The sequence below is a fragment of the Cinclus cinclus genome, chromosome 3 (genome assembly GCF_963662255.1).
Source record: "Cinclus cinclus chromosome 3, bCinCin1.1, whole genome shotgun sequence".
In the NCBI taxonomy this organism is placed as follows: domain Eukaryota; kingdom Metazoa; phylum Chordata; class Aves; order Passeriformes; family Cinclidae; genus Cinclus; species Cinclus cinclus.
The window spans coordinates 3,156,024-3,182,936 of NC_085048.1; the positions used below are offsets into that span (position 1 = coordinate 3,156,024).

Consider the following 26,913-nt stretch of genomic DNA (forward strand, 5'->3'; position numbering starts at 1 on the left):
AGCCCAGACAGGTTTGTATGGTTAAACCCTCACGCCCCCAAAGAGGCAGCAGCCCCCAGGATTCCCGCTGGGGATGATCCCACAACCCCTGAACACAACCTGCTGGTTTTGGAAGGCAGTGCTGGCTGGACCCATTTAATGGACCCACACCATGCCAGGGACCTCGTGGAGGAGGCAGAGCCCATCCTTGGAAAGCCACATGCCAAAGGCACCAAAGCCTTGGCTGGAATTGGCAGCCTGGGAAGGGAGCAGAACACTCTGAAAGGCTGCTGCCTTCACAGGACAAGTTTGAGAGAATTAAGAACTTGATCCCTCTGATCTGGTTAGCAGCCTTGCAACGAGCTTTCAGTTTTAATTTACCAGCAGGACAAGATTTTCTCTAAAATCCCAGTCCCAGCAGCTGCCAGGGAGGGGAGGGACATGCTGAGCCTGCCAAGGTGTTCACAGCTGGGAGTTCAGGAGGTGCTGAGCAACATCTCAGGCTGAGCACCCACAGCACGGCCCATCCCTGCTGGAGTTCAGAACGCAAGAAATCCTCAAAATATTGGGCCTGTAAATCAAAGCCTGGAAAAGAGCTCAGGATTTGAACTGAAGCCTTAGGAAAAGTTTCCAAGCTTAGGTGTTAGAAGTGAGAATGTAGATTTAAAGATTAAAGCAAAGCCATGTTAAGTAGGAAAAGGTTTAGCTATAAAGTTTAAGATATAGAAAGAATAAAGTAGGTATAAAGGTGACAGAACAGCCTTAAGGATAGATCTATGTGTTAGAACAGGATTGTCTGAGAAAGGTCACACTGTAATTAGATTAAATTTTTTAGTATTGGATTTAAAACATAAATATCCTTGTTGGCAGTGTTTATTGGTTAATAAGTCCTTAAAAGATCTTGTAACCCTAAGTCTTGTGACTTCTGGTCATGCTCTCAACACCTGTAACAAGAGCTCAGGTTTTCTGTAGAAGGTAAGAAAAATAAACTGCACATTCTAAGTAACTAGAAGTCCCAACTCTCTGCCTCATTTGGAATAAAAAAGAATCCCCATGGAACGTGAAGCATCATTTCCCACCTTATAATCACAGGATAATCCCTCCAATCATCTTTCTGGAGTGGCAGGAAGGAGCTGACCTTTGTAGACCTCCACAGGGCACTGTCAGCAGCATTCCTGCTTCCCACTGAGCTGCCTCCTTGGCTACCCAGGCTGGGAGCTGAAGCAGTGGAGGGCAGCTCCTTCTGCCCCCCTGAGCAATCCCTATCCAAGAGAGATCTCTTCGTAGCACATGGCATTTCTGGAGCAGCTCCTTCCTACCCCCATTGTTCCTGGGAAAAGCAGACAATGATCTAAGAATGCAAAACTCCTGAAACCCCTCCAGAAAGCTGAAATTTATGAGCAGCCTGTTCCAACTGGCAGAGGGAAATTGTCAGTGGAACAAAAACATTGTGTAATAACCTCCCTCCTCCCCCTCATCCCCCTCTGGGGGCGAGCTGAGACAGCCACAGGAGAGAGGGGGGTCGGGGAAGGAGCAGTGGTGAAGCACTGAGCATCCTCAGGGAATCACAGAAGGGATTGTGTTGAAAGGGAAAATACAGATTATCTAATTCCAACCTCCACCTTCCACCATCCCAGGCTGCTCCAAGCCATGTCCAGCCTGGCCTTGGACACTTCCAGGGATGGGACAGGCACAGCTTTGGCACTGCAGACCCCTGTCAGTGGCTGTCCCAGAGCATTTTAAAGCACATGTAGATGCTGAAGGCAAGAGTGACCAGAATGGTTTGTCTGACCACAAGGACTCTCTAGTACCCACGTTTTGCAGGGATGGGGCCAGTCCAGTCTTGGCTGCTCTGAATGAAGGTGGTTTCTTGATCCTTCTTCATAAAATGGATTGAAAGGATGAAAGATGAACAGCTGATATCAAGAGTTTTGTCCAAATTCAACTGTTGCTTGCCTTAAAATGCCACATTTACATTTCACCTTAACCTCCCAGCCTTTGGAACCTGGTGCTCCCAGGAGTGAGCGTGATCATCCAGGGCTCAGGAGAGTCCCATGCCTGGAGAAGGGAGGGAAGTGCTGGTTTCCCAGGTCACTTGGAGATGAGTGAGGATTTTAGGAGTGGTTTGCACATTTTTGGGCACTGCTCCTCCTTGGAGCTGCTGCAGGGCTCCTCTGGCCAGCATCTGGTTTATAAGTGATGCCAGAGGGGTGTTTTTCTCCCAGGGTTTTGGGATGTCTCACTCCCATGCGTGCTTCCCTTCAGACACAACATTTGGTTGTAAAACGTGCAGAGGGGGAAGCGAATCTGGCTCCAGTTCTGGTGTGGAGCCTGCCACCTCCTCCTTGCAATCCCTTGTTTTTTCCTTCCCCCTCCTCCTGTCTGCCTTGATCTGAAGGAAAACCCACTCAGCAGACAGCGTCAGGCTGTGAAATAAACCCACGAGGTGCTGGGAGTACTCCAGCTGGGATTTTTTTTTCCCCCCATATATATCCATATCCATATCATCTATATCTATAAAAAAAGGTTAAACTGTGATAGTTGAAATCCTGTGTAGCAGAGCCAATCTGAAAATTCAGTCTTTAAGTTCTTAAATGTGTCACTCCTTGGCTTTCCTGGTGCAAGGGGATCCAGTGTGGCATTTCTATGACCGTGTTTCCACTGAATTTAATTGAGGTTTTATGGGGGTGACTGTGGGAGACCTCCAATCACTCACTGATTATGGGATAGCACTTCCCACTGCCAAAAGAGTGAGGGATGAGACACTTTCCTGGGAACAATGACCCTTTTCATCATTTCTGCTTTGGGCCTGTGACAGAGGAGCAAGGTCCTGTCCATTACTAGGTCATGGTAGCCCATGCCAGAGAGAGCAGCAACTGATCGTGAAGTAAAATGTGCAAAATTGCTTTGTGCTTCCTCTTAATTGACCCAAAGAAGTAAAAAGAAAAAAAAAAAAAGAAATCTGGGCCAATAAATTTTTAACTGATTTTTTCATGGTAAAAAATGTAGAGCTTTGGACTGACTAAAACTTCAGGGATTGGGTCTAGCTGAAAAAGAGAAAGTGGAGAAGTTTTATTAAGGCTCCTTCAAGGAAAAGTTTTTAACAGTTAATAGCAAAAGAGTGTTAGAATGAAGATGAAATGTTAATGTCTCAGCTGTAATTGAAAATTTTTAGAACTGTTTTTGCAGAGTCCCAGAATGGTTTGGGTTGAAAGGGACCTTAAAAATTATCCAGTTCCAACACCCAACCACAGTCAGGAACAACTCCCACCATCCCAGGTTGCTCCAAGCCCCATCCAGCCTGGCCTTGGACACTTCCAGGGATCCAGGGGCAGCCACAGCTTCTCTGGGCACCCTGTGCCAGGGCCTCACCACCCTCACAGGGAAGAATTTCCTCCTAAACAAAGAATTTTAAGTGACGTATTTAAATTGTGAGTAAAAGTAAAATTTATCCAGATGCAAGACTGCTCTCCCCCTTCCCCCTCCTCTCCCCCCCGTCCCCCAGTTTTAAAATTTTCATTGAAATTTTGGGGGCAAGGAAAAATAATCTGAAATTTTATCTTCCATTTAGCCTGGGAAAACCCACAGTCCTCCAGCCTGGCCACCTAAATTTAAAATGCAGTTAATTATTCCCATGGATTAGTCTCAAACTGGCTCTTCCATTTCATGAGGAACGTGTCTCACTGCTGGGTGGCTGAGGACAACTCTTGAATCAGTGCCCAGAAAATTCCTGCTTCCAAGAGATGTAGCAGCAGCAACCACTGGTGCTCCAGATGGAGATGCAGCTTTGATTTGTTGGTCCACAAAGAAGCATTTTTAGGATGGACTTCAGCAGGAGCAACTTTGATTTCCAGCAGCTTTTGTCTCCAGGCATCTGGGAAAGGGAATGTGGCCCTAAGTCGCAGGAGAGGAACCACCACACCAGGGCTTGAATCATCTCATTGTGGACAGCTGAGACCTGCAGGCTCCTTTCTGGGAATTGTGTGATGGGAGCAATGACCTGTCCTCATGTTTCTTCAATCTGACCCAACATTTGGGTGACTTTTCATTTCAAAAAAAAATCAGTAAAAATCAGACCTATTTCTATTTATTTTTCCTCCCTAGACTGATATATTTTAAGTGCCTGGACTAATGTTTTACTCAGTGGCTAACTAATATAAAACATATTTTTTTTTTCTTTTCTTTCTTTCCCATATGTTTTTGTCCAAATACACCATAAGCGATCCAGCCTCATTTTCCTCCCATCTCTCCTGGACTGCCAGGTGGAGCTGATGGGTTTGAGCAGATACAAAAACCTGCCAGGAAAAAACCTGGCATACCTGTAGTCCTGGAACACACCATCCTGGTGCTTCCCCAACACAGTGAGAGACCAGAGGCAGAAATCAGTACATAGAGAGATTTTATAATTAAAAAATTGTGCATTTCAACAAGCAGCTGGCAGTTACACCCATCCCTCGTCCCCCTTAATGCAGAAAATATATGTCTGGAACCCAGACATCTGATTTTCTAATGCCATATGTAATGACCCTCTAAGTCTGTGCTTGAATTGACCTCCTGCTTTTGGCTACCAGACAAGAGCCCAAAGACAGGCCCACCCTCTACTTGACTCCTGTTGACCCTAGAGAGAACCAATCCCCCTTTCCAAGGTATTATTTTCATGGAAAAACCATCATTTCTGTCTTCTGATTGAAAACGCCTCTGAAAATCAACATGTGGGACACAAACTGATTTATTTTTATGAAAAAACTAAACAAAGAAGAATTTTAATGAGGTGGGTTTTTTGTTTTTTTTTGTTTTTTTTTTTTTTCCAAGATGTCCATGGGGAAATAAGGCTGTTCCTAGTAAACTGAATGGCACCATGGCTTGTCCAGAGGCCAAGTGACAGTCTGGTCACAACGCAAAATAAAATTTCCTCACCTGGGGAGCACAAGATTCAGCACCTAGGCATGGTGCTGATGGTACAGACAAAGCTCTGGTGCCCAAAATTCCTCCTTCCTTAGCAGAAGGAAAAGATACTCAGGGAGCTTTGGGGTGGCTGGGGAGGCATCACACAGGGTTTGGGGCATCTGTGAGCCCCTTAATTTGTCCCTACCGTGCAGACCTGTGGAGGGACACAAATTATTTGTCTTCTCTGCACCAACCTAAAACTCCCCGTGGAACTCTAGGTCTGGAAGAGGCTTCCTTGCATCTTCCCAGGCACGTCGGAGCCTTGCTGGTTCCCAGTTCCCGTCAGGTTTTGGAACAAAGGCGTGAACCCAGCCCGGAGCCTCCTGGGAGAGGCATCCTGCAGGCTCAGATGGACACACACAGCGACTGACACACACACACACACACACACACACACACACACACACACACACACACAGAGCTCACAGACAGCTACAGGCACATCGACACAGCCACAGCTCCCAGAGCAGGGGGATTGCTCCTCCTGCTGCTTCCCAGGACTCCGGCTGGCGCTGTGGACACAACCAGGTCTGCTCAGCCGAGAGCTGCTCCAGCTCGGGCACGTGGCGAGGAGCAGAGTGAGGCTGAGGTTGTAGAATGATTTGGGTTGGACAGGACCATGAAGATCTCCTGATTCCAGCCCTCCTGCCATGGGCAGGGGCACCTTGAGCAGGATTGTTCCACTCTGACAGGGTCAGGAGCGGTGTGGGCACAGGAGGGAGAGCATCCATGTTTGATCTGTACTGGTTGGCTGCCAGGTGTCCCAAAATTGCCATGGCAAGACCTCTGGAGTCCCTTGCTGTACAGCACCAGAGGTGTCTGGCCCCTGTGCCAGGTACAGGCAGCCTTGTGCACTGAAAGGCAAGAAAATACAGCATCCATCTCACTTTCTGCTGGGCAGGGAGGGAGGGAACCCCCCTTGTCGCTGCAGGTCCAAATCTCATCACAGCAATTCCTCTCTTAAAATTTAAGCCCCGTTTTGAGTTCATTACCCAAAAGTCCCCTTTCTCCTCTTGAAGCACATCTCTCTGATGGATTTGTGTTTCTACAGAGGACCCAGGGTTTGCTGGTGCTGCTGTTGGGGGGTGCCAGCCTGGGGATTTCTCTGACTGGAGATGTTTTAGGTACAACACTTTCTTGTTTGCAGGGTGAGCCGCAGGGTATCTTGTGGCTGACAACAGGCTCCAACAGGATCAGAAACGTGTATTGCTCTCGATATGACTTCCAGGGCACACAGGAGACTTCTGGTCAGCTGGAATCTCTGAATGTGCCCATGGTGAGTCCATAATCCATACCACAGGCAAAATGAAGCCATAGTGCCCTGGACTCTATGGAGCAATCCAACAAACCCATCTTTTCACCACTTCCTGGGGCTGGTACCATTTAACCCACAGCCCTTTGATTGCTGAGAGGGCTCCTTCCCACTGGAAACAGCCCCATGGATGCAGCAGAGGCTGAGGGTTGATGCCCAAGGGGACATCCATGGAGGACAGAGACATTGTCGCTCCAGCCTGGGAGGAGGAGAAGTAGAAGGGAAGAGGGATTTTGCTTTGTGGCTGATTTTTGACCCCTCTTTTGATGTTTTTTGAGCACAACCACCCACACTGAGCTGTGTCCTGTGGGAGGAAGAGGAGGAGAAAGGACTTGGCAAAGGAGCTGAGTGCATGTGTTGGGTCTGGATGCTCTCCAGGCTTCTTCCATGCAGGTCCTGCCTTCCCCATGAGCATCCCCAGGCTGTTCCAGTGCCTACCTCTATGCTGCCACTGAGACAGCTGCGGGCTCTCTGTTTGTTCCCTCTGCTCCTCGTTGGCCGCTCCTCACCCAGCCATGAGGCAGAGAGAACCCTCTCCCTCCTTCTCCCCCATCCTTCCCTCTCCTTCCCTCCCCGTTCAGCACAGCGAGAACCGGCGGGAGTTGATGTTCATCTTGGTGACCCCGATGAGCTTGAGGGGAGTGGAGAGGCTGAAGGAGCTCACGAGGGGGAAGTCACAGAAGAGGTCAGCGAGCTCATCCCTCTCCTCCAGCTCGTAGGTGGCATCGTTGAGCATGCGCTGGTGCAGGTGGCACGTCTGCTCGATCTTCAGCTTGTTGATGTCGCTTCGCAGCCTCATCAGCTGCCTGGCCAGCTGCTGGTCCTGCAGGCGCATCTCTGCCTGGAACAGGGAGGGAAGAGGGTTTTTAGTGGTAAATTCGCTGCCTCCCTGCTGGAGGCTGCGCCGGATCGTGGGGAATGGAAGGACGTTGATGTGCTTGGAGAAGGGTGACAAGGTTGGTGGAGGGTCTGGAGCACAAGCCCAGTGAGGAGAGGCTGAGGGAGATGGGAAAGGGGCTTATCCTGGAGAAAAAGGAGGCTCAGGGGAGACCTCATCACTCTCCACAGGTCCCTGAAGGGTGCAGCCAGGTGAGGGTCAGGTTCTGCTCCCAAGGATCGAGCAACAGGATGAGGGGACACAGCCTTAAGCTGCTCCAGAGAAAGTTTAGGTTGGACTTTAGGAAAAAGTTCTTCACAGAGAGAGTGATTGGGCATGGACTGGGCTGCCCAGGGAGTAGAGTCACCATTCCTGGAGGTGTTTAAAAAAAAGGCTGAATGTGTCGTGGTCTGGTTGACAAAGTGGTGTTAGGTTATAGGTTGGACTCAATCTCAAAGGTCTTTTCCATCCTAGATGATTCTGTGAACTCACCTAGAGGTGCTCAATCTGTGAGGGAGACAGGGATCTTCCAAGCCAGCAATGCATCCCAAAAAACAAAAAAAAATACCAGCTCAGGGTGGGGAATTTTAAACAATCAAAAAATTCTGTGCCTGCTCATGTTTTCAGGAGCACCAGGAAACTAGAATTAAAGCTGTGCCAAGGCTGTTGGCTTGGGTATCTGTCAGGCTTCAGAGCCTCCATCTCAACATTAAACAGAGCCCAAATTAATTTTGCTCATAAGGCAACAGCCACAGGGAGACTGAGCAATTAGAGGTGGAAAGGACCAATTAAAAGAACACCAAATAACTGAACCCAAAATACTCAGCCTGGGTTTCCAGCCTGGAAAAACCAGAGCTGGTCCATGACAGACTCCACCTCCCCTGTGGCTTATTGTATCTCGGTGATTTGAAGTGGTTCTCAGGATGGGATGTCCATGGTTTCCCACAGGACAGAGAACTACAACCTCCAAGCTAATGATCCAAGTGTTTTGGAGGTATTTTTTTCTCCCCTGGCACCTGGCTTGGGAAGGTGGAAGATTCAGAAGTAATGAAAGGAAATAAATCCTTTATTTAAAAAAAAATCTAACACATAATTAAGAAGATTTATTCAGTATGCTGCAGGTAGTGAAGGAAGGAGGTGAACACTTGTGTGGGACTCAGCCTGGCAAATAGGAGCAGGCAGGGCTGGAAAAGCAGATCAAGACAATTCCCACTTCCCTCCTCACGGAAAAGCAACAAAACCACAAAAGGTACAAAGAAAAGAAGGTGGGAAAGAAGCTGAACAGGCCCACCAGAAGGGGATGCAACAGGGTGATCTCTAAGGTCCCTTCCAACTCAGCCAGTTCTAGGACTCTGTGATTCTGCCTTTTGGGATAAACTTCACTTTCCTGGATTTTAGCAGCAAGGACGTGATCAGACCATATCAGTTTCCCTGAAAATGAGCTGCTCAGTTTGTGGGTGCAGATGTAGCTCTGGGGGAAGGAAGACAATTATTCCTGGCCTGGTGGCTTGTCCATGAAGATGCAGAAGGGAAGGGAGGAGGGGAAGTTCCCCTTGAGAGACCCCACAGAGACCCTGATATTCCTACATGAGACCTTTCCATGCCTGACACAAGGAGGGTGTGAACCAAAGCAGCCTCGGGGCTGCTTTAGTTTGTTCCATAGTCCCTCCTCCTGCAGGCAATCAGAGAATCCCAGAACATTTTGGGTTGGAAGGGACCTTAAAAATCATCCAGTGCCACCCCCTGCCATGGGCAGGGACACCTCCCACTGTCCCAGACTGCTCCAAGCCCTGTCCAGCCTGGCCTTGGACACTGCCAGGGATGAGAGCCTGTGCCACAGCCTCACCACTCTCACAGGGAAGAATTCTTTCTGGTATCTAAATTCCTTCAAACCCAAACTGTTCCATGATTCTCTGACACTACAAAGGCATCCTGGTGGACCTTGCCTGGTGAATCCAGCCAGTGATAAGACTCCAGCTTGGCTGTCTGGAGATGATTAAGTCACCTTTGTACCAATCTCTCTCTCTCAGGAAATCTCTCTCAAATTGCTGGCAGGGTTGTGGTCATTTATCCTTGATCAAAAAAACCCCACAATGTTTCCTGTCAGACCTCATAATCTGTGTCCCCAGCAGAGCAATGCCATTTGGCAGCTTTTTATTCTCCCACCTGAGCTACAATAATAATAAAAAAAGTTATTCTGTTGATATTTTTCCCTGTCTCACAACAAGTGCTGGTATTTTATCAGGGAGGCAATCACAGGTGTTATTGAAGTAACCCTGGGTCATTCTTTCTTTTTAGTGTATCAAGTTACCTAAGAAATTCCAACAAAGGCTTTCATTGAACATTTGGAAGTATGTGGGATTAAAAAAGCCTCTGCTGCCAGAGACAAAAAAAAAAAAGAAAAAAAAACATTTAAAAGAGAGTTATGAGGCCATTGTACAGAGGCGTGTGAGTCAAAGGTGTTATTTTTTTTTTCTCCTGCAAACCAGCTTTGAATTTTCTGATTAGTTCTTTTTTTCTCTCTTTTTTGAGGAATCTGTTTGATTTCACACAAGCTAGAAGGCAAAGCCCTCCAGGAAATAAAGATAAGGAACAAAGCCTGGCAATGGTTGACTAAAACCACGTGGATGTGGCACTTGGGAACATGGTTTAGTGGGGTGGCCTTGGCAGTGCTGAATTAAGAGCTGAACTCGATGATCTTCGAGGGCTTTTCCAACCTTAACAATTCCACGTTTCTATGAGAGGATGATGTGCACAAGGAGGAGATGGAAGATGGGATGAGGGCTGTGACTGCCTGTGCCCCTTGGATGGCTGCCTTGTCTTCCCAAGGGCTTGGGAGCTCCTTGCCTGGTGTCAGGTCCTGTGGAGGCAGCTCTGTGGGGTGACAGCTGGACACAGGGTGGAGCACAAAGTTGAGCTGCTCTGCAGGGCATGAACTGTCCCTCCCCAAGCTCATCCCTGGGGCTTGGCTTGAGATGCAAACTCCCTGTCCTGCATCCGTAGAATTGTCCCATTTCACACTGCCCTGTTCAAACCCTCCCAGAATGTTTAGTGGGATTTCAGCCAGAACCCAGAAATCCTTGCTCTCCTTCCCTTTCCCAGAGGCTCTGCACAAATACTAAAACCATTTCTCCCATCCCACGCTGAGGACCAAACAATTGCTGGAAAGGATGAGTGATACCCCTTTAAAAGTAGCACTGTCAGGCCAGCAGAGCTCCACAAAAGCTGCCTGGGGATGAATAATGGGATAACAGGGGCCACTTCATGGGAAGCTGTGGGGTTTTTGGTTTGCAGAGTTCACCTACAAGGTAACAACACACTCCAGTTTATCCTTGAGAGGTGGCAGCAGGATCACACACACAGGTGCTGCACCCTGGAGAAACCTGTGGGGAGCACCCAGAAGAAGCCAGGTTTTTGATTTCCTTTGATCCTCTCATGGCCAAGGCAGGAAGAACCTTAGGTATGTCTTGCTCATTAAAACCAACTTTTTTACAAATTCTGCCTCTCTCTGCACACCCATCCCCAGCTGTTTCTCACCAGCATGGCTGGGGAATGTTGTTGGAATAGACAGGATGCTGGGTTGAACTTCCCAGGGTGGAAGGGGGAGCCAAACTCAGGTCCTTCCTGGCAGTGAAGCAACTGTTGGATTGAAATGCAACGCTAGACCACAGGATCCTATGAACACAGGGAGGATTTTCTGCTTAGATTGAGCCTCAGAGTCTCCCAGGGATGTTTAATATGGGTGAGGGAGAGAAAGCTTTGGATGCATCCTTTCCTGTTTTCCAGCCCAGGTGGCTCATCCTAAATAGCTACAAGCAGTTGCCTTCAATTTTTCCTTCAACAGACAGGAAGACCAATCATTTTCCCATTTCCAGCAGTCCATTTTTTCTCCGCATTGCTTTTGAGGGATTTTTCAGCAGGCAACCCCTCAAAGCATGGAGATGAGGAGCTCTTTGAGATTTCCTTCTCCTCCCAAAAGAGAAGAATCCCATGGGTAAAGTCCCAGCCTGGTCCATGAAGCTCAGGGGGATGGTCTGTGGAGAGGCAGCTGCTCCCACAGGACCAACCCTTTTTATTTCCAAAAATATCAAAAGAAACTGAAATGTGAATTGCCACTTTCCTCAGTGCAGCCACTTGGATTCCAGCACAAAGAAGCACAGGTCAGATCCTTGCCAAACCCTTCAGACGAGTCCACATTGTCGTGTGTTGGTTTGGGGCTTCTTCAAAGGTGCTCAGATGCCACCCCATCATGGCTAATTTTAGGTGCCCACACCCTCTTGGTGCAACCCACAGCCCCAGATGAGTTATCCCATCTCCTTCTGGAGGGCCTGGGAGTTCTCCACCACCAGCAGGAGAGCTGGACCATGTAAAACCTGTCATGGGTCCCAAATCTCATTCTTCCTCAGTGTTGTTTAGGCTGTGTTTGCTCCCTCTCTCCCCAGAACAGAGTGGCTGCACCTAAAGGGACCCTTGGGGATGGTCCTGTTCCATAATAAATCCTAAACTCTTTTCTAGTTACATCGATTTAACAGTAGAGGTCACGGAGTCATGGAATGGTTTGCGTTGGAAAGGACCTTAAAACTCATCCCATTCCACCCCCTGCCATGGGCAGGGACACCTTCTGCTATCCCAGGTTCCTCCAAGCCACATCCAACCTGGCCGTGGACACTTCCAGGGATGGGAATTCCACAGCTTCTCTGGACACTCTGTGCCAGGAGCTCCCCACCCTCACAATGAGGAAATTTGGTGCTGCATCGTTGTTTAAATTCACTCAAGCTCTTGCTCAGCCAGTACTGGTATCCCAAATGGAAATAAAATTCCTTAATATCTAATAAAAAAAAAAAATCTGACCAACAGGACACAGGTGTTTTATGATTTACCACGAGGGACCATCAAACATTTGAGCTCCTTTTCAAGTCTTTCCTGCATTCTGGCTCACACCCCTCAGATTTCAGTACCAAACTGGTGAATTTGAGACAGAAAACTCGTTCTTTTCCTAAAAGGATAAAGTTAAAACTAAGATGTCCCTGTTCATAGAGTTGTATACTTAGGAGGGAGAGGACTTTGCTTAATTTTATAATTTGTAAAACCTGGCAAATTTCAAAATCAAAGAACAAAGTGTGACTCCTCGAGTCTGTCACCATCCCTGGGCTGGTGATGGCTTTAATGTCAGCACAGATGAGGAGCTGCCACACTTGACAGTGCAAAGGCAAACACAAGGGCAAAGAAGAGGCAGGAGGAGCTGGGGAGGGAAACGCTCCAGCCCCGGGGCAGCTCAGCACATGCTGAGAGCTGCAATTTGCTCCTACACCTCCACAGAGCCTCTCAGCACAAAAACAAGAGCAGTTTGCATGTCTGAATAAATCAGCTTCTCGGGGCCAGGTTCTCAGCAGGCCCCAGCTGACGTGGCTGGCTGAGGATCCGTGGGCTTATGTGAGTCCTACAAACATGGGCCAGGGTCTGGGAAGGTCACGTGAGGTGGCAGGCCAAGGAAAGCAGATGGACAATAAAACCTTGGCTTCGTCCTTTTACTTCACTTCTCAACGTGAGCAGCCTGAACCTGGCTGGAGCCAAATCAGAGCAGACTCTGGAGACACAGAGGAAAATTCCTTGCAGTGTCAGATGATGACTTCTGTGCACATTGGGAGTAACAAGAGATAGGGCAAGAGGAAACAGCCTCAAGTTGCACCAAGAGAGGTTTAAATTCAATATTAAGAAAAATTTTTTCAGCAAAAGGATTGCCCAGCCCTGGCACAGCTGCCCAGGGCAGATGAGGAATCCCCACACTTGCAGGGATTTGAAAGATGTGTGGATATGGCTTGGGAATGTGGTTTAGTGCTGGCCTTGGCAGTGCTGGGGAGTGGTTGGATTCGATGATCTTGGAAGGCTTTCCCAACCTAAACCCTTCTATGATAGCATCAAATGTATTCTCCTGCCTCTGCTGCTTTTGGCTGGGATAGAGTTAAATCCAAAACTGGGTTGTCCTGTACCAACAGCCTGTTGGGAACAGTCCCCAGCATTTGCAAACTCGTGAAGCTCCAAGTGCTTGGCAGGAAGCTCCCTGGGACGAGCCAGAACCATTCCAGGGTGATGCTGTCGAAGCAACCCAGCCTGAACATGTCAGGAGCTGTGCTGAGGGTTGATGGAGCTGCACACTCTGCATTTCATTCTGTAAAAACACAGCTGCTGCCCTTCTTTCCTGCATGGAAAGAACCTCCACATTCACCAGCTTTGACCCTTCATTGGATGGGTGAGTCCTACAGACCCTAAATAATTGTATTATGGAATCACAGAACCCCAGAATGGTTTGGGTTGGAAGGGACCTTAAAGCTCATCTTGCTCTACCCTGCCATGTCAGGGACACCTTCCACTATCCCAGGTCGCTCCAAGTTCCATCCAACCTGGCCTTGGGCACTTCCAGGGATCCAGGGGCAGCCACAGCTTCTCTGGGAACCCTCACCACCAATAATTCCTTCCCAATTTCCCATCTAAGTTGTCCTCTGGCAGTGAACAGCCATTGACCCTTGTCCAAAATCCATCTCCATCTTTCTTGTAGGCTCCCTTCAGGAACTGGAAGACAACAGTTAGGTCATCCTGAAGTCTTCTCCAGGCTGAACAACCCCAATCCTCTCAGCCTTTGCTCACAGCAGAGCTGCTCCATCCCTCTGCTCATCCTGGTGCCTCCTCTGGATTCTCTCCAGCAGCTCCATGTCCCACCTGAGGAGGCAGAGGGCCAGAATTCCCCTTCCCCCTGCTGCCCACACTGGGGGATCAGCCCAGGATCTGGTTGGCTTCTGGGCTTCATCCTGCTGTGGAGTCTCCCTGATGGCTTTGCTACCACAACATGAGGAAAAGAGACAAAAAGATCTTGTCTGTGTTGGGACGTTTGGAAGCTTGTTCCTTTATTTGACAAGAAACTGCTTTTCACCCTTGAAATGCAATGTGAAATGCACCTCTTGGTTCCAGCACCGTGTGATGGGATGGCCTGGCCATGCTCCCTCTGCCTGCTGGCAGCTCTTACCCACACTCGTGCCTCCAGCACTGCTATTTCACCCTGTGGTCAGTCAAAAAAATTGCTCTCTCTTCTGGGGAAATTGTTCTAAATCACCAGTCATGTCCAGATCCACCAAAGACTGGTATAATTAAGTGGCTGGGAAATGGAAAGTGAGGAATAATTAGGGTTTGCTTGGCCTTTTCTCGTCTTTCATTTAAGATTTTTGTTTTTGACAGATGGTGGTTTAGATACCACACCCCAGTCTGAGGGTTAGAACCAGACTCTGAGACAATTTGTACTTCCATCATGGGCAGAGATTGAAAGAAAACCCCAAATCTTTTAAAATCCAGGGTGCTGAGAAGGCAAATGTGCTTCTTACTCTCTTTGATCATCTTGAGATTCAGGGTTTGCATCGAGTGTGAATTTAAGGTTGCACCCAGATTCAGGTGACAGATTTGGAGCTGAGGTTTCTCCAGAGCACTGAGGGGTTGTAGGGGATTGTCTCAAAGCTGTTCCTAATAGTCCTGAATTCCTGAAAGCCACGGTCCTGATAAACAAAGTCACCAAACTGCAATATCCAGATCCACCTCTGCAAATAAATCCTCAGGGGACCAGTGGAGTTGGGTGAATGCAGCCACAGAAAGTTGACAAATCAACATTTTCTGAATCAAAAGTCACAAAGAAAACTTTAAAACTGTTATTCATATTTTTCAGAAGTTTTCCTCAAAGATTTCAGTGTTTCTCAGAAACAAAGTGTCTGCACAAGGATATTTTCACAAGTGTTGGCCACAAGTGATGTCCCAGCCCCCGTTGTAAATATTCCTGCTGCGACTCACAGGAAAAATTCCAACTGGGCGACAGAAACAAAGCCACGTGTTGTGAGTCACTTCCAGTGATTTGGGACAAATAATAAAGACTTTTCATGCCAGTGAGGAGAAGGGAAGGATCCCTGGGAAGTATGCTTTTGGTGTCTGATTGCTTCTACTCTTGTGAAGAGCACCTGAACTCAGTCTCTAGCTCTGACTTCAACTGCCCTGACAGGGACATATCCATCCTACCAACCTCCAGAAAATCAGAATACCCTGAGCTGGAAGGGACCCACAAGGATCATCGAGTCCAACTCCTGGCCCTGCACAGGACAACCCTAAAATCACTCTACATGCCTGAGAGCGTTTCCCAAACATTTCTTGAATTCTGTCAGGCTTGTTGCCTCCTCCTGGGAGTTGTCCCCAGGCTGTGCTGACTCCTGAGCACAGCTGGGAGTTGGGTCAAGCCCAGGATAAATTTGTGCCAAAGACCCTGATAACAAAATGATAGAGAAAAGGTAAATTCCAGCCCTGTGCCCTGGCTCTGTGGATTTTCCTAGCACATGTTCCTAGAAAAGACAAAGCATTTCTTTCCTCTCTTCCTCTGTGAAATGTCCAGCATGTAACCACCAAAAATAAACAAATGTGTGAGACAGGGCCCAAGGTTGGGATGGGAGGATGACTGAAATGTGGGCTGGATTTGAATCAGGAAAAAAGCAACAGAGGATGGACCTGGAAGATCCAGGTGTGAAAAAGGCAATGAGTGATGGAAAACACAATGGTGATGGAAAACACAGTGACTGACTGTTGCCTTTCCACCTGGGGCTGAAGGCAGATAGGAACAAGGAGTTTCCCCACACCTTCATTTTTATCCTTCTTGAAAATCTCTGCTAACAGGGACAGGCAATCACTTACCAGCTCCTTCCTGAGCCACGTCAGAGCTTCATCAATGCTCTCAAAGCCACCTATCCTCCCGGAGCTGACAGTCCCCTTGTCCTGGGCAGGGCTCCCATTGAGGTGCAGCTGCACCTTCCTCATGGGGACAGTCTCCCCTGGGGTCTTTTTGGCCTTGGTGGCCTCGTCCTCCCCATCTTCCTCAGGCTGGGGGCTCTTCCAAGCCTGCTCCTCCAGCTTTGCCTTCCATTCCAAGTAGGAAGGGCGCCTGGTCTCCAGTCTCAGCTTCTCTGTCAATGCCTTGAGAGTTCTCAGGTGATCATCTGGAGGAGGAACCCCCCCAGAGCCAGCATCCATGCTGTCCAGAGCCTCTTCTATTTGGATTTGGGGCACAGACATCCTCTCTGGGAATCCAAAGTCATAGAGGTGGGCTGGAAAGGAGCAGGGATGGAGATGAGAATCCTCAAGGTTTGACCAGGTGTCACGAGGTGCTCAACACAGCTCCCTGGAGGACAGCTGACGCATAGGCCCCTGCTCAAGCACCAAACCAGCCTTGGATGAACACCTAGAAGAATGAAAAAAAAAAAAGGTTTGGTATTGGGAAGGAAAAGGGAGTGAGGAAAGAAAGACAGCTCTGCCTGGAGCAGGGGAGTGAGGGTTTTGGGAGAGGCTCAGTGCCAAGGTGCTGCTGGGGAGGGTGACCTCAGCTCTGTTATCTGAGTGCTCTGGGGCAGGAACAGAGAGGCTCTGGCTTTTACCAAAGCTCTGGTTACCTACATCTCCAATCTTAACTCAAGGAGCCATGGAACGGATGCCAAGAAAGCCATGACACATTCCCAGACCCCAAAGTTTTCTGGAGAGAGCAGTGGCTGCTGCTGGATGTTGGGCTGTCTGGTTTTGCTGATTTTCTCCATGGCAAACAAATGTTTCCCAATCTGGGCAAATCAGGTCCAGATGAAGTAGGAGAACCTGAAAGAGGGGAAGTTTAGATTAAATATTAGGGAGAAATTCTTCCCTCTGAGGGTGGGGAGGCCCTGGCGCAGGTTGCAGAGAAGCTGTGGCTGCTCCTGGATCCCTGGAAGTGTCCAAGGCCAGGGTGGATGGGGCTTGGAGCAACCTGGGATAGTGGAAGGTGTCCCTGCCCAAGGCAGGGTAGAGCAAGATGAGCTTTAAGGTCCCTTCCAACCCAAACCATTCTGGGATTCTGTGAATCTAAGAGTTTGAGTCAAAAGAAGAACTGGAAAAGGGGACTTACTCTTCCCCACATCACATCCCCCTCCAGTTTTACAGATCTGGGTTTAATTCTGAGTTTGCTAAAGCTGCACCCTGAGGATTCAGCTCCCTCCTGACCCTCTGGCTCCAGTCAGGAGCACGGTCCCAGGAACTTGGGCTTGTGGTTTCCACCACTGGCCACGTGCAGTTTGTCCAGTGGGAATGGTCCCTTGTAAACACCCCTTAGGAGCAGAAGCATAGAGAAGCCAGGAGCTTCCTCCCCACTTCTCCTGTCAGCACTCATGGAAGCTGTGCCCAAAGCTGATCTGACAAACCCTGGCACCTGGAGGGGCAGAGAACTCAAACAACTCTTCAAGAGTTAAGCTCAGGCAGCTTCTGAGCTTCTTATTAATTTGCCAGCAGGATCAGATAAGAGACATTCTCAAGGTCATGTGCTCATCTGTAGCTGAGCTAGGAATAGATCCAGAGCTCTCCTCTGAACCACAGGCACAAAAAATAATACTTTTCTCTCCGCCTGGTAAGATGCCTGGAAAACCAGGCAGAATGTGTGCAGCTTCCTAGAGTTAATCAGCCATTCTTCTCCCTGCCATTTCCACAAAGGCATGTGCAGCTCTGAAATCCAGACCATAATTATGCCTCTCCAACCTTTTCAGTAAGAAGATTCAATTTAAAATAAACACCGAGTGAGAGCAAGATTTATCCCAACAATTGTGTGGGGGCTCACGAGCTGAAGGAGGGGTTGATAGTGCACACACAGACAGTGTGGGGGTGGAGAATTAGTCGTGTTGTGGTCTCCTTCCTGTTCCTATTTATGTTAATGAGAGTTTTACAGGGAGAGGGAGCACTCACAGACACTCTTGTCAGGTTGGAGCCAACAGCTCTCGTGCCTGGAACAGCAATAATTTTCCTTTTTCTGTTGGAAAAGAGAGGGGAAAGCAGTGGGATGCCCTGTTGGACAGATGCTCTGCAGGGCTCAGGGCATGTCAATAAATTTACCTTTCCTCCAGCTCCAGCCTCCCCAAATCAATAAAGGAAAACAAGTAATGACTCTAAAGACCTCATTTTTGAGCTTTTTTTTTTTTTTTTTTTTTTTTCGGTCCTATGAGACCTCTGTGGAGATTGCTGAGGGTGGACCAAACCTGGCAGTCCAAGAATCTGCTGCAGTTCCACACTGGGCTGCTGGATTTGCTAATCCCCAACAAAGATCATATTTTTATCATTTTCTGAATGCCACAGCTACAAAGCAGAGCCCCACACAAACTCTTTTGTCCTGTTCTTCAATGTGTATGGAAACCTCGGGGTGGCAATGGCCCCTGGTTTTTGAGCCTTGGGCACAGGTCAGTTAACATTTAGATCATTGGACCATGAAAACAAGACAGCAGCTTGGAGCATCCCCTTTGTCACAGCCCTGCTGTCATCTCCCCCTCCCTGTCACCACAAGTCCCAGCAGCTTTGGAGAAGTTTTGGTGTTTCTACCCTAAAAGCATTGGTTCAGCCCATCCTTCACTTTCTCTCTGGTATAGCATGAAATATCTTATTCCCCCTCAACTACCTAAATTGGCAGCTCTCTTCCCCAGCCTGTCCAAACTCTGAAGTGACAAAAGGGAGCCACCTCTAATTTCCTATCAATATCTTGGAACAGATCAAAGACCTGATGTGGAGAAAGAGATCTGAAAGTCATGTGTGAAAAATGCCCTTGTGCTGTAACACAAACCCTTTGGTGCCTGAGAGCTCCCAAACTCACAGGAACAAACCTGCCCCTGGCTCAAATCCACATACTCCCAGTCTCCCTGACCTAGGCTTGGCTCCCCCCAGGCTAGCTTGTGTGAGGGGATTTAAGTGATTAATCCTTGGTTTGTCTCACTATCACACTTGCCACAGGGAGCTCCTGCCACCCCTAATCAGGGGTAACGAGTTCAGCCCCAAACAGGGTGAGGGTTTGCTCACACCTCACTAAGAACCTCTGCTCAGGGGTTCTCCCCTTGCCTTAGATGAATCCTAAAAGCACAGAACACAACAGGTCACTGAGACAACAACAACAACAAAAAAACCCTTTAATTTCTTTCTTAGATTGTGTTTCCGTTGGATAAGTCAACTGACCTACCCCAAGGGACCAGCAGAAGAACAAGTCTGGAATGGAGATATAATAGGAATGTTAAACTGGGAGTTCAACAATTAGCCAGGGTGGAGGTGTGGGGAGCAAATTATTCTTCTTCCTTCACTCTTCCTGGTGGACTGTGGATTCCTGTAATGCCATTTCTTATTGCAGAGGAGCAGAGTGACTGCAGGAGTCTGTGCTAGAGGAATTCTGTTCCTCTGGAGGCTGGGAAGACAAAAAAGCCTCAATACGAGACAAAGCCCCAGCTGACAGAAGCCCTTTTGCCAGTACAGACCATGGATGACACTTCTGGCATGGAGCAAAAAGGGCAGAGGCAATGGTTCAGCCTGTGAATGACCTTCAAAAAGCACCTGAGCCCCTTTGTGCCTCAGTTTCCCTCTCACTGAAAAGGAGAGGGAACCGTGCAACTGGCCCTCAGGGAAAAAGCTCTGGGAATTTTCAGAGATGTACAGAATTCACCTCTGGTGTCTCCAGGTCTCATCTGGGTGCCCATACTCATACTCCAGCAAGTGCAGGGACAACCCTTATGATCCATGGAGTTTGGGATGTGGTTCCCCTGATCATCTGCTCTGAAGGTTTGCACAGGTGTCACCCTGAGCCAGGCAGGTAGCCCCTGATCCTACAGAGGAAACCCCTGGAGTAAAACCAAGCTGCCAACATCACTGTCCAGCTCTGCAGCTCCCAGCAGCAGAGGAGGACCCTGAGCCTGAAAAGGTGGGACAGAGGAACACCGAGGTGGGGGACAGTGCCTGGTGGGCAGGGAGAGCTGTGTTTGCCTCCCTCCTTGCACAGCAATGACACAGGGATGGGGTGGGGGTGACTGACCCCCCTGGAGATCCTTGACCCCCCCTGGGTGGCTGCTGCAGGTTGGGAGAGGGGCAGAGAGGAGGAGATGCCTGTGAGAAGGGGTTGCCATAGCAATGGAGTAGGGGAGGACTCTGACTGCTCACAGAGGTGGGTGATGTTCCAGAGGATCCTCAGGGCAGCAGAGACTCAGAGGCCTCAGGAATGGGGTGAGGGGAGCAGAGACCCATCAGGATCAACACTGCAGCTCCCTGGAGCTGGTGGTTCCCTGTCAGGCTGGCTGCACATCACTCATTCCTTTCCCCATGCCATAATGAGCTCAATCAGGAGAGGAGCTGCTGTGCTGTGTGGGTTTGCTGAGCTGGGGACTTCCTCACCCTGCCAGAGCTCCCCTGTCCTGCTGCTCTGCACAAGAGTCCTGCAGAGAAGGAGAACAAATCCACCTGGAGAGCTGGTTTCCCTGGATTTTATTATTCAGTGCTTACCCACCCAATCCTTTTCTGTAGCAGCTGAAATCCTCTCCTGCAGAAAACCAGCCTGGTCACAAAGTGACCTTCAGCTCCCCTCCCTTCAAAAGGACAAATCTCCAGCACCATGAAGAGCTGACTGATCGTGAAGCTAGGACATGCTCCAGGGCTGGAATTGGTGCTGTCAGGATCAAATGCTCTCTGCCTGCTCAGGATGATTGGGACAGGATGGAAAGGGCTCTGACCACGCTGGAGGAGTCATGGCAGAGCCACAGTGACACTGAACAGGTGCCCATGGAGACCTTCCAGCCACACTCCTGTCTCTGAGCTTGTTCCTTTCTCCATGGAAAAGTGACAACTCTGGTGAGACCAAAATGCGCATTACAAGCATAGATCGGACATGGCATTCAGAGAAAAATGGGGAAAAGGGAAAAAGAGAGACTTACCATTCATATATGATCTGGAGCAAGACAAGGGTTTGGTTTGGCACATCCTTCTCCCCAAATGACCTCCAGAAAGAGCCCTGAACACTGCAAGGGAGGAGGGGATAGCAGTGGGGGCTGCAGAAAATCCATCAGAGGAGTGGAGGGATGCAGACATAGCTGCTGCAGCCCTGGGAATGTCCAAGGCCAGGTTGGACAGGGCTTGGAGCACCCTGGGATAGTGGAACGTGTCCCTGCCTATGGCAGGGGCTGGATGAACTTTATGGAAGGGACCTCCCTTCCAGCCCAAACCATTTTGTGAGATTAGAAGGGACCAGTTTGCGCTCCCTGCCCCAAGGCACTTCTCCCTGGCTGATTTCCAGCGTCAGTAGAGCCAGAACCTGTTTCAATAAACACATCTGCACCTCCCTGCCCGACTACACCTCATCCCTCCTGCGTCCCCCACGCAGGTTCTAGCAGGCTCCTGGTGAGGGAGCAGGGCTGCCTGCTTCAGATGGACCCTTGCAGCCCCATTTTCAGACCACTTAGGCTCCCCTCGATCAGCAGATTTCCAGGCTTTGTGTGGAAATCCTGCTTGAAGAAGAAGTATTTGGCATTCCAGCAAACCAGTCTTCCAGTCAGCTGGAAGTAGCTGCAAACTGGGGAGATGAACAGGGTCAGTGCTTTCAACCCACCAGCCCAAAGCAGGTAGGATTCCTCTGAGGAGGAAAAGGACTCAAGGAGCAGAAGCAAAGGCAAATTTTCACGCTCTTGGTGAAATCACCATGTCCACCCTCGATGTGCTCTTCTGAGGTCTGTGGAGCCATGGAGTATGGGCAAGAGTTTCTTCTCCACACACTGCCCCAGGCTCCCGGCAGGTGTTGGAGCTAATCTCGGAGGTGGCACAGCCAGCCTGTTCCCAGAGATGCCCCAAAAGGACCTGTGGCTTGGCACAGCCGGTTGTTCCCCTTTTTTCCCTGCTGCCACCCCAAGCACGGCCGCGTTTCAGCAGGGAGAGGCGGGGACCTCTGTGCCCGTGTGCCCAGGGTAATGAAAAGGGCTGGGATTCCTTGGGAATGAGCCAGGGCAGGCTGAGAAATGCTCTCTTCCCAGGAGACTAGTACGGGGAGTTATTTTCTCCCCAAATGCAGTATGCAAGAGTGTGTTTTCAGAAAGGAAAAGGAAAAAAAAAAAAAAGCCCTAACCTTTTTTTTTCCTTTTTCTTTTATTTTTTTTGTTTGTTTGTTTGTTTTGTTTTGTTTTGTTGAGCTCCAATCTGCCCAGCACCGAGCTCAGCCCCTGCAGGGACAACGCCAGGGCCAGCTCCCACTGGAGAGACCCCCAGGCTCCAAGTTAACATGATCAGGGGAGTGGGGTCAGCCCCTCGGTGACCCCCTAATCCCCTTTACATGCCCCCTGTCCCATCCAATTATCCAAACCATGATCTTCCAACCTCTGTCCTCAGACCTGTCTTCCCCCAGTGCTGAGCTGCACTGTGGGATTTAATACCATTTAAGATCAGCTGGTTGCAAAAAGACCCTCCTCTCCCTCCCCCCAGAAGAGCTACGCTGCTCTGAGACTGATTATTTTTATTTTTTTTTTTTTCTGATACCCTGCAGTGTCCCTGCTACATTTTGCAAACACCTAATGGCTGCAGGGCTGTTGCAAGCCCGGCAAAAACCGGATTTCTCCCGTTTGCTGGATTTTTGTGGTGTACAGACACCCCCCCCCCCAAAAAAAAAAAAAAAACCAAAAACAACAAAACACGCACACTGTGAAGGATGGGAGCGGGACGACCTGAATGGACATTTGAAAGCAGAGAAGAGCTGGTTTGCAAAAACCAGCAGCAGCTCCCGTGTGCTGAAACGATGGCTGGCACACAGCAAACCCACAGCAGCCAGAATAGGCTCGTTCCCGCTGGAAAGTGGGGAGTTCCTCGGATACGGAGGATGAGCAGACAAAGCCAGAGGATTCAGCTGGCACAGCTCCTCGCTGGAAGCCAAGAACTTGGTTTTATTCCATTCCACCCCTCCCCTCCTCCATCCTCCACTGAGGTGCCCCCATGTAGAAAATCTCCAGAGGGTGCAGGATTGTGGAATAACAGGGGGAGCATCGCGGGAAAACAGGGAGGGGTGTCCTAGAGAGGTTCCTGCGGTGGGAGAGGTGCCAGGCAGCCCGGAGAGGAGCGGGTCCAGGCTGTGAGATGGGGATGCTGCCCCGGTGTGCAGCATCCCGGGGCGTTCGGGCTGGGCTTGCACAAACACCCGTGCTGGGAGCGGTGCGGGCTGGCGCTATTATTCTAACAATTAGCTCCAAGCTGCTACAAAGGGCTCTGAAGAAGTTCTGGGCTTTTTTTTTTTTAATTTATTTTTTTAATTTTTTTTTATTTTTTTTTTTCCCTCCTTGGTGTAAACGTGATCTGCGAGGGCCAGCCCTGAGCAGGTGGAGACCTGCTCTGCTCAGCGTACGGTGCCTGATTCCAAAAGCCCAGGGAGCTACGCCCTGCGAGGCCACACGCTCATCCCACCATGTCTGCACTGCACAACCCCACGAACCTCTCCAGGGCTCCTGCACATCCCAGGCTGGGGGCAGAGGGAGCAACAGGTGATTGTCCCGAAACCCTGCCAGCCTCTCCCCTGTCACACCTCACCCGGCGCGGAAAAATCCTCCTGGAGCGGGTGAGACGCTGCTCCCAAAATCCACAAACATCATCGGGAAGGAGGATTCAGATATTCCCAGTCAATGGGGAAGCCGCCGTGCCGGCCATCTCCAGATCTTCAGGGAATGTCGAGGCAGGGGATTGCGGCTGGGGGGACACTTTGCAAACCCCAGCCCCACAGAACCACAGCAGGACCAGTCCCCAGCGCTGAACTGGTGCTCGGTGGGGTCCCCATCACCCCTCACTGCTGCTCCCCGGGACCTGCTCTTTGCCGGGGGTCCCCTCCCACAGCTCCCGTGCTGGGTGTCCCCAGGGTGGCTCTGTCCCCCCAAGCCACCACGAGCAATAAACTCACCGGGGCTGGGATCAGAAAGGGGATCGCACGGATATCTTGGCTCCCTCCTTCCACCTCGGGTCCCCAACTTGGTGTTTGCAGAGCGGTGTCGCCACTGCCTCCCGGAGTCTGTCTCATCCTCCTCCTCTGTGTCTCGCTTCAGAAATCGGTGTGTGTGGTGGTTGGTTTGTTTTTCGTGTGCCTTTTTTTTTTTTTTTCTTTTCATTTAGGGGACTTTTTTTTTTTTTTCCCAGCGGTTGCGTCAGGGCTGTTGCCTGGAGACAGGCGAGCTATTCCAGTTTGAGCTTTTCAGCGCCGATTTCCTCTCTCTCATTCATACCACCAAGCCCTGAACCCACCTCCCACCAAGCAATAACCCTGGAGAGACCTGAAAAGGGAGGAGCTGCACAGCCCGGGTCCTAAACATCCTCCGGCACCCAGGAGAGGGAGGAAAATCAGCGATGCTTTAGGCGTGGAGAGCACGGATGGAGAGGGGGAGTGGAGGGCAGGTACCCGTCAAGGCTTGAGAAGATGCCCGGAGTCCTTCTGTGCTCCCGAAGGAATCCGTGGCTCTTCCCGACACCAACCTGCTGCTGTCCCCATGCTGATCGTGTTGCTTACCATGGACATCATCCCCTCAAGGAGAGTGGGGTCCTCTGGCACTCGGCAGAGCTTAGGGATAAATTTTTCCAGTGCCACAGTTTGCCCACGGTCACTGCGTGTGCCGAGGGGAATTTTGCAAGGATGCTTCAGCATCTCTGGGAAGCCCCAGGGTGGTGTCTCGGGGTACCCGGGCTGGTACCATCCAACCTGGGCAGAAACCAGATTAGGAACCAGCCTGCGCCTGAATTTTGTGCTGGGGAAGCTCATGTTGCTCCCACAGCTGCCCCCAGAAGGGTTGGAAACTATTTTAACTTGTCCGAGGAGGGACTGAGAGAAGCAGTGCCCCGGCTGCTGGCTGAGTAGGGTCCAGAATCAAAGGCAGGGAACAGAGGTGGTTTCCTTCCTTCCTTATTTCCTTCCTTCACCAGAAGTTGGAGGTTAACCCCTCAAAGCCTGGGGACCGCTCTCCAAAGCATCCCACTCATCACAATCTGGGGGCTCGGAGCCACCGCCCGCGTTTGCAAAGCTGGTGCTGTGAAGGGTTAAGCCTTGGCCAGCGACCTCCAACCATCCAGGCCTCTTCCCGCATTCCCACATTCAGCTTTTGTGAGAGAAATCCATTCACAGCCTTTTATTCCTGCTTTTTATTTTTTTTTTACCCTTCCATTCTCCTGCCTGAACCATTCTCCCCCCACCGCAGGCAACAGGGAGATTTCCAGCCCCTTCCTGAGCTCCGCATGGAAGGACTGGGGTTTCCCTCCTCCCTTCCAATGCCAGGGGTAACACACTCATTTTGAGGCTGTGCCTGCATAGGGTTTGGAAATTTGGAGGGCAAAGAAGGGCGGGGTGGGGGTTGGGGTGGGGTGGTGTGGTGTGTGTGTGCTGAATGCAGCAATGCAGATTCAGGATGAACGGCAGCATTTTCACATTTCTGATGAAAATGCAATTTTTTTAATCTTTTCTCTTTGCTTTGCCAGCTTCCGGGTTTGTTTTTTTGGGTTTTTTTTGGTTTTTTTTGTCATATTTCAGATCTGCATATGCAAACTCAGCCTGGTGATCAGCTCTTGCTGTGCTGCAGGGAGGCACCTGAAGGCTGATGATGATGGAGAGGCACCAAGGGAGATGGAAGAGCTGTTGCCTGAGTGTTAAAACTGTCTGACAGAGATCTACAGCTGCATGGGAGCTCTTAACAAGGAATCACAGAATCCCAGGGATGAGTCAGGTTGGAAGGCATCACAGTGGGTCAACTGGTCCAGCCTCCCTGCTCCAGCAGGGCCATCCCAGAGCTCAGGGCACAGGGTTGTGTCCAGATCATTCTGGAATATCCCAGTGAGGAGACTCCAGACCCTCTCTGCACAATCTGTTCAGTGCTCAGTCACTGCACAGGGAAGTTCTTCCTCATTATCAGTTCCTGGGGTCAGTCCCTGCCCGTTCCTGTTATTCCATTGCTGGGTCCCACAGTGTAGACACCTGGTCCATCATGCACGTGGAGGTTCATTTTCGGCAACTTCTCATGCAAATTAAAACTGAGTCTGTGCCCATGAACCAAACAGCATCAGGGAACAGACAGGCACAGGGTGAAACGGGCCCTGGCCTGGTTTTGGTGTGGGATGAGCAACCCCAGGACATGGCTTGGGAATGATCAGGACTGGGGCCCCTTCCTGACAAACAAATTGGATTCAGCCACCCAGATTTGATAGCCAGGAGCGTTGAATTGCAGGGGCATGGCCAGACAGGGTCAGGGCCAGAGCCCAGGTCTAGCAGGGTGAGTTTACAGCAGAGGTGTTGCTCCCAAGGCTGGATGTCTGTCTGTCTGTCTGTCTGACTCCTCAAAGGAACAGACCACACACTGTCACCCTCTCCCTCTTCTGTAAATGTTTATTTTTAACTCAGTTGTGTAATGGATTTCAAATGAGCTGCCATGAGATAGCAGTGAAAGGCTGCAGCCGCATCCCTCTGAAGCCAGCCCATGGGGTTTGAATGTTTTTTGGCCTGGATTTATCTTGGGTAAGTTGTCTTCATCCAAAAAACTTGCTGAAGCAGAGTGGTGCTCCCACTGGTGATGCTCTAACACCAACCACCTGCAGTGGACACCTGGAATTAGGTGTGATCAGTCAAAATAAACCTGTGCAATGCCAGCACTGTCCACACCCATGGCTCAGTATTTTTTCTTTTCCTCAGATACAAGGAATCCTTTCTGTTGCACGCAGAACTCCAGAGACTGCCAGTTTCCACAGCATCCCTGAGCACAGGACCTTTTTCAGAGGACTGCTGAATTTTTGGGAACACACGGATCCAAGCCTGAGTTTTCGATGGGATGATGTTTTGCAATGCTCAAGCTGGAAATTGCTTGCTGTAGTGGTAGTTTGTAGAATCATGGAAGGATTTGGGTTGGAAGGGACCTTAAAGATCATCCAGTGCCACCCCCTGTCATAAGCAGGGACACCTTCCACTATCCCAGGC

General features: G+C 49.8%; 1 protein-coding gene across 1 annotated transcript; it reads right to left on the reverse strand.

Moving 5' to 3' along the window:
- Positions 1–6,815: 6,815 nt before the first annotated feature.
- On the reverse strand, positions 6,816–16,208 carry FAM167A (family with sequence similarity 167 member A). The gene is made up of 2 exons (XM_062488386.1): positions 15,831–16,208; positions 6,816–7,079 (listed from the first exon to the last, which is right to left on the reverse strand). The coding sequence occupies exons 1-2, from the start codon at positions 16,206–16,208 to the stop codon at positions 6,816–6,818; spliced, it is 642 nt and encodes a 213-aa protein (XP_062344370.1).
- Positions 16,209–26,913: the final 10,705 nt, after the last annotated feature.

Bases quoted from the DNA above. Each gene is read 5' to 3' on its own strand.
- FAM167A (XM_062488386.1), bottom strand. From the start codon at position 16,208: ATGTCTGTGCCCCAAATCCAAATAGAAGAGGCTCTGGACAGCATGGAT. The intron at 7,080-15,830 runs GTAAGTGATTGC...TCCCTGTTCCAG, and splicing joins CGTGGCTCAGGAAGGAGCTG to GCAGAGATGCGCCTGCAGGA.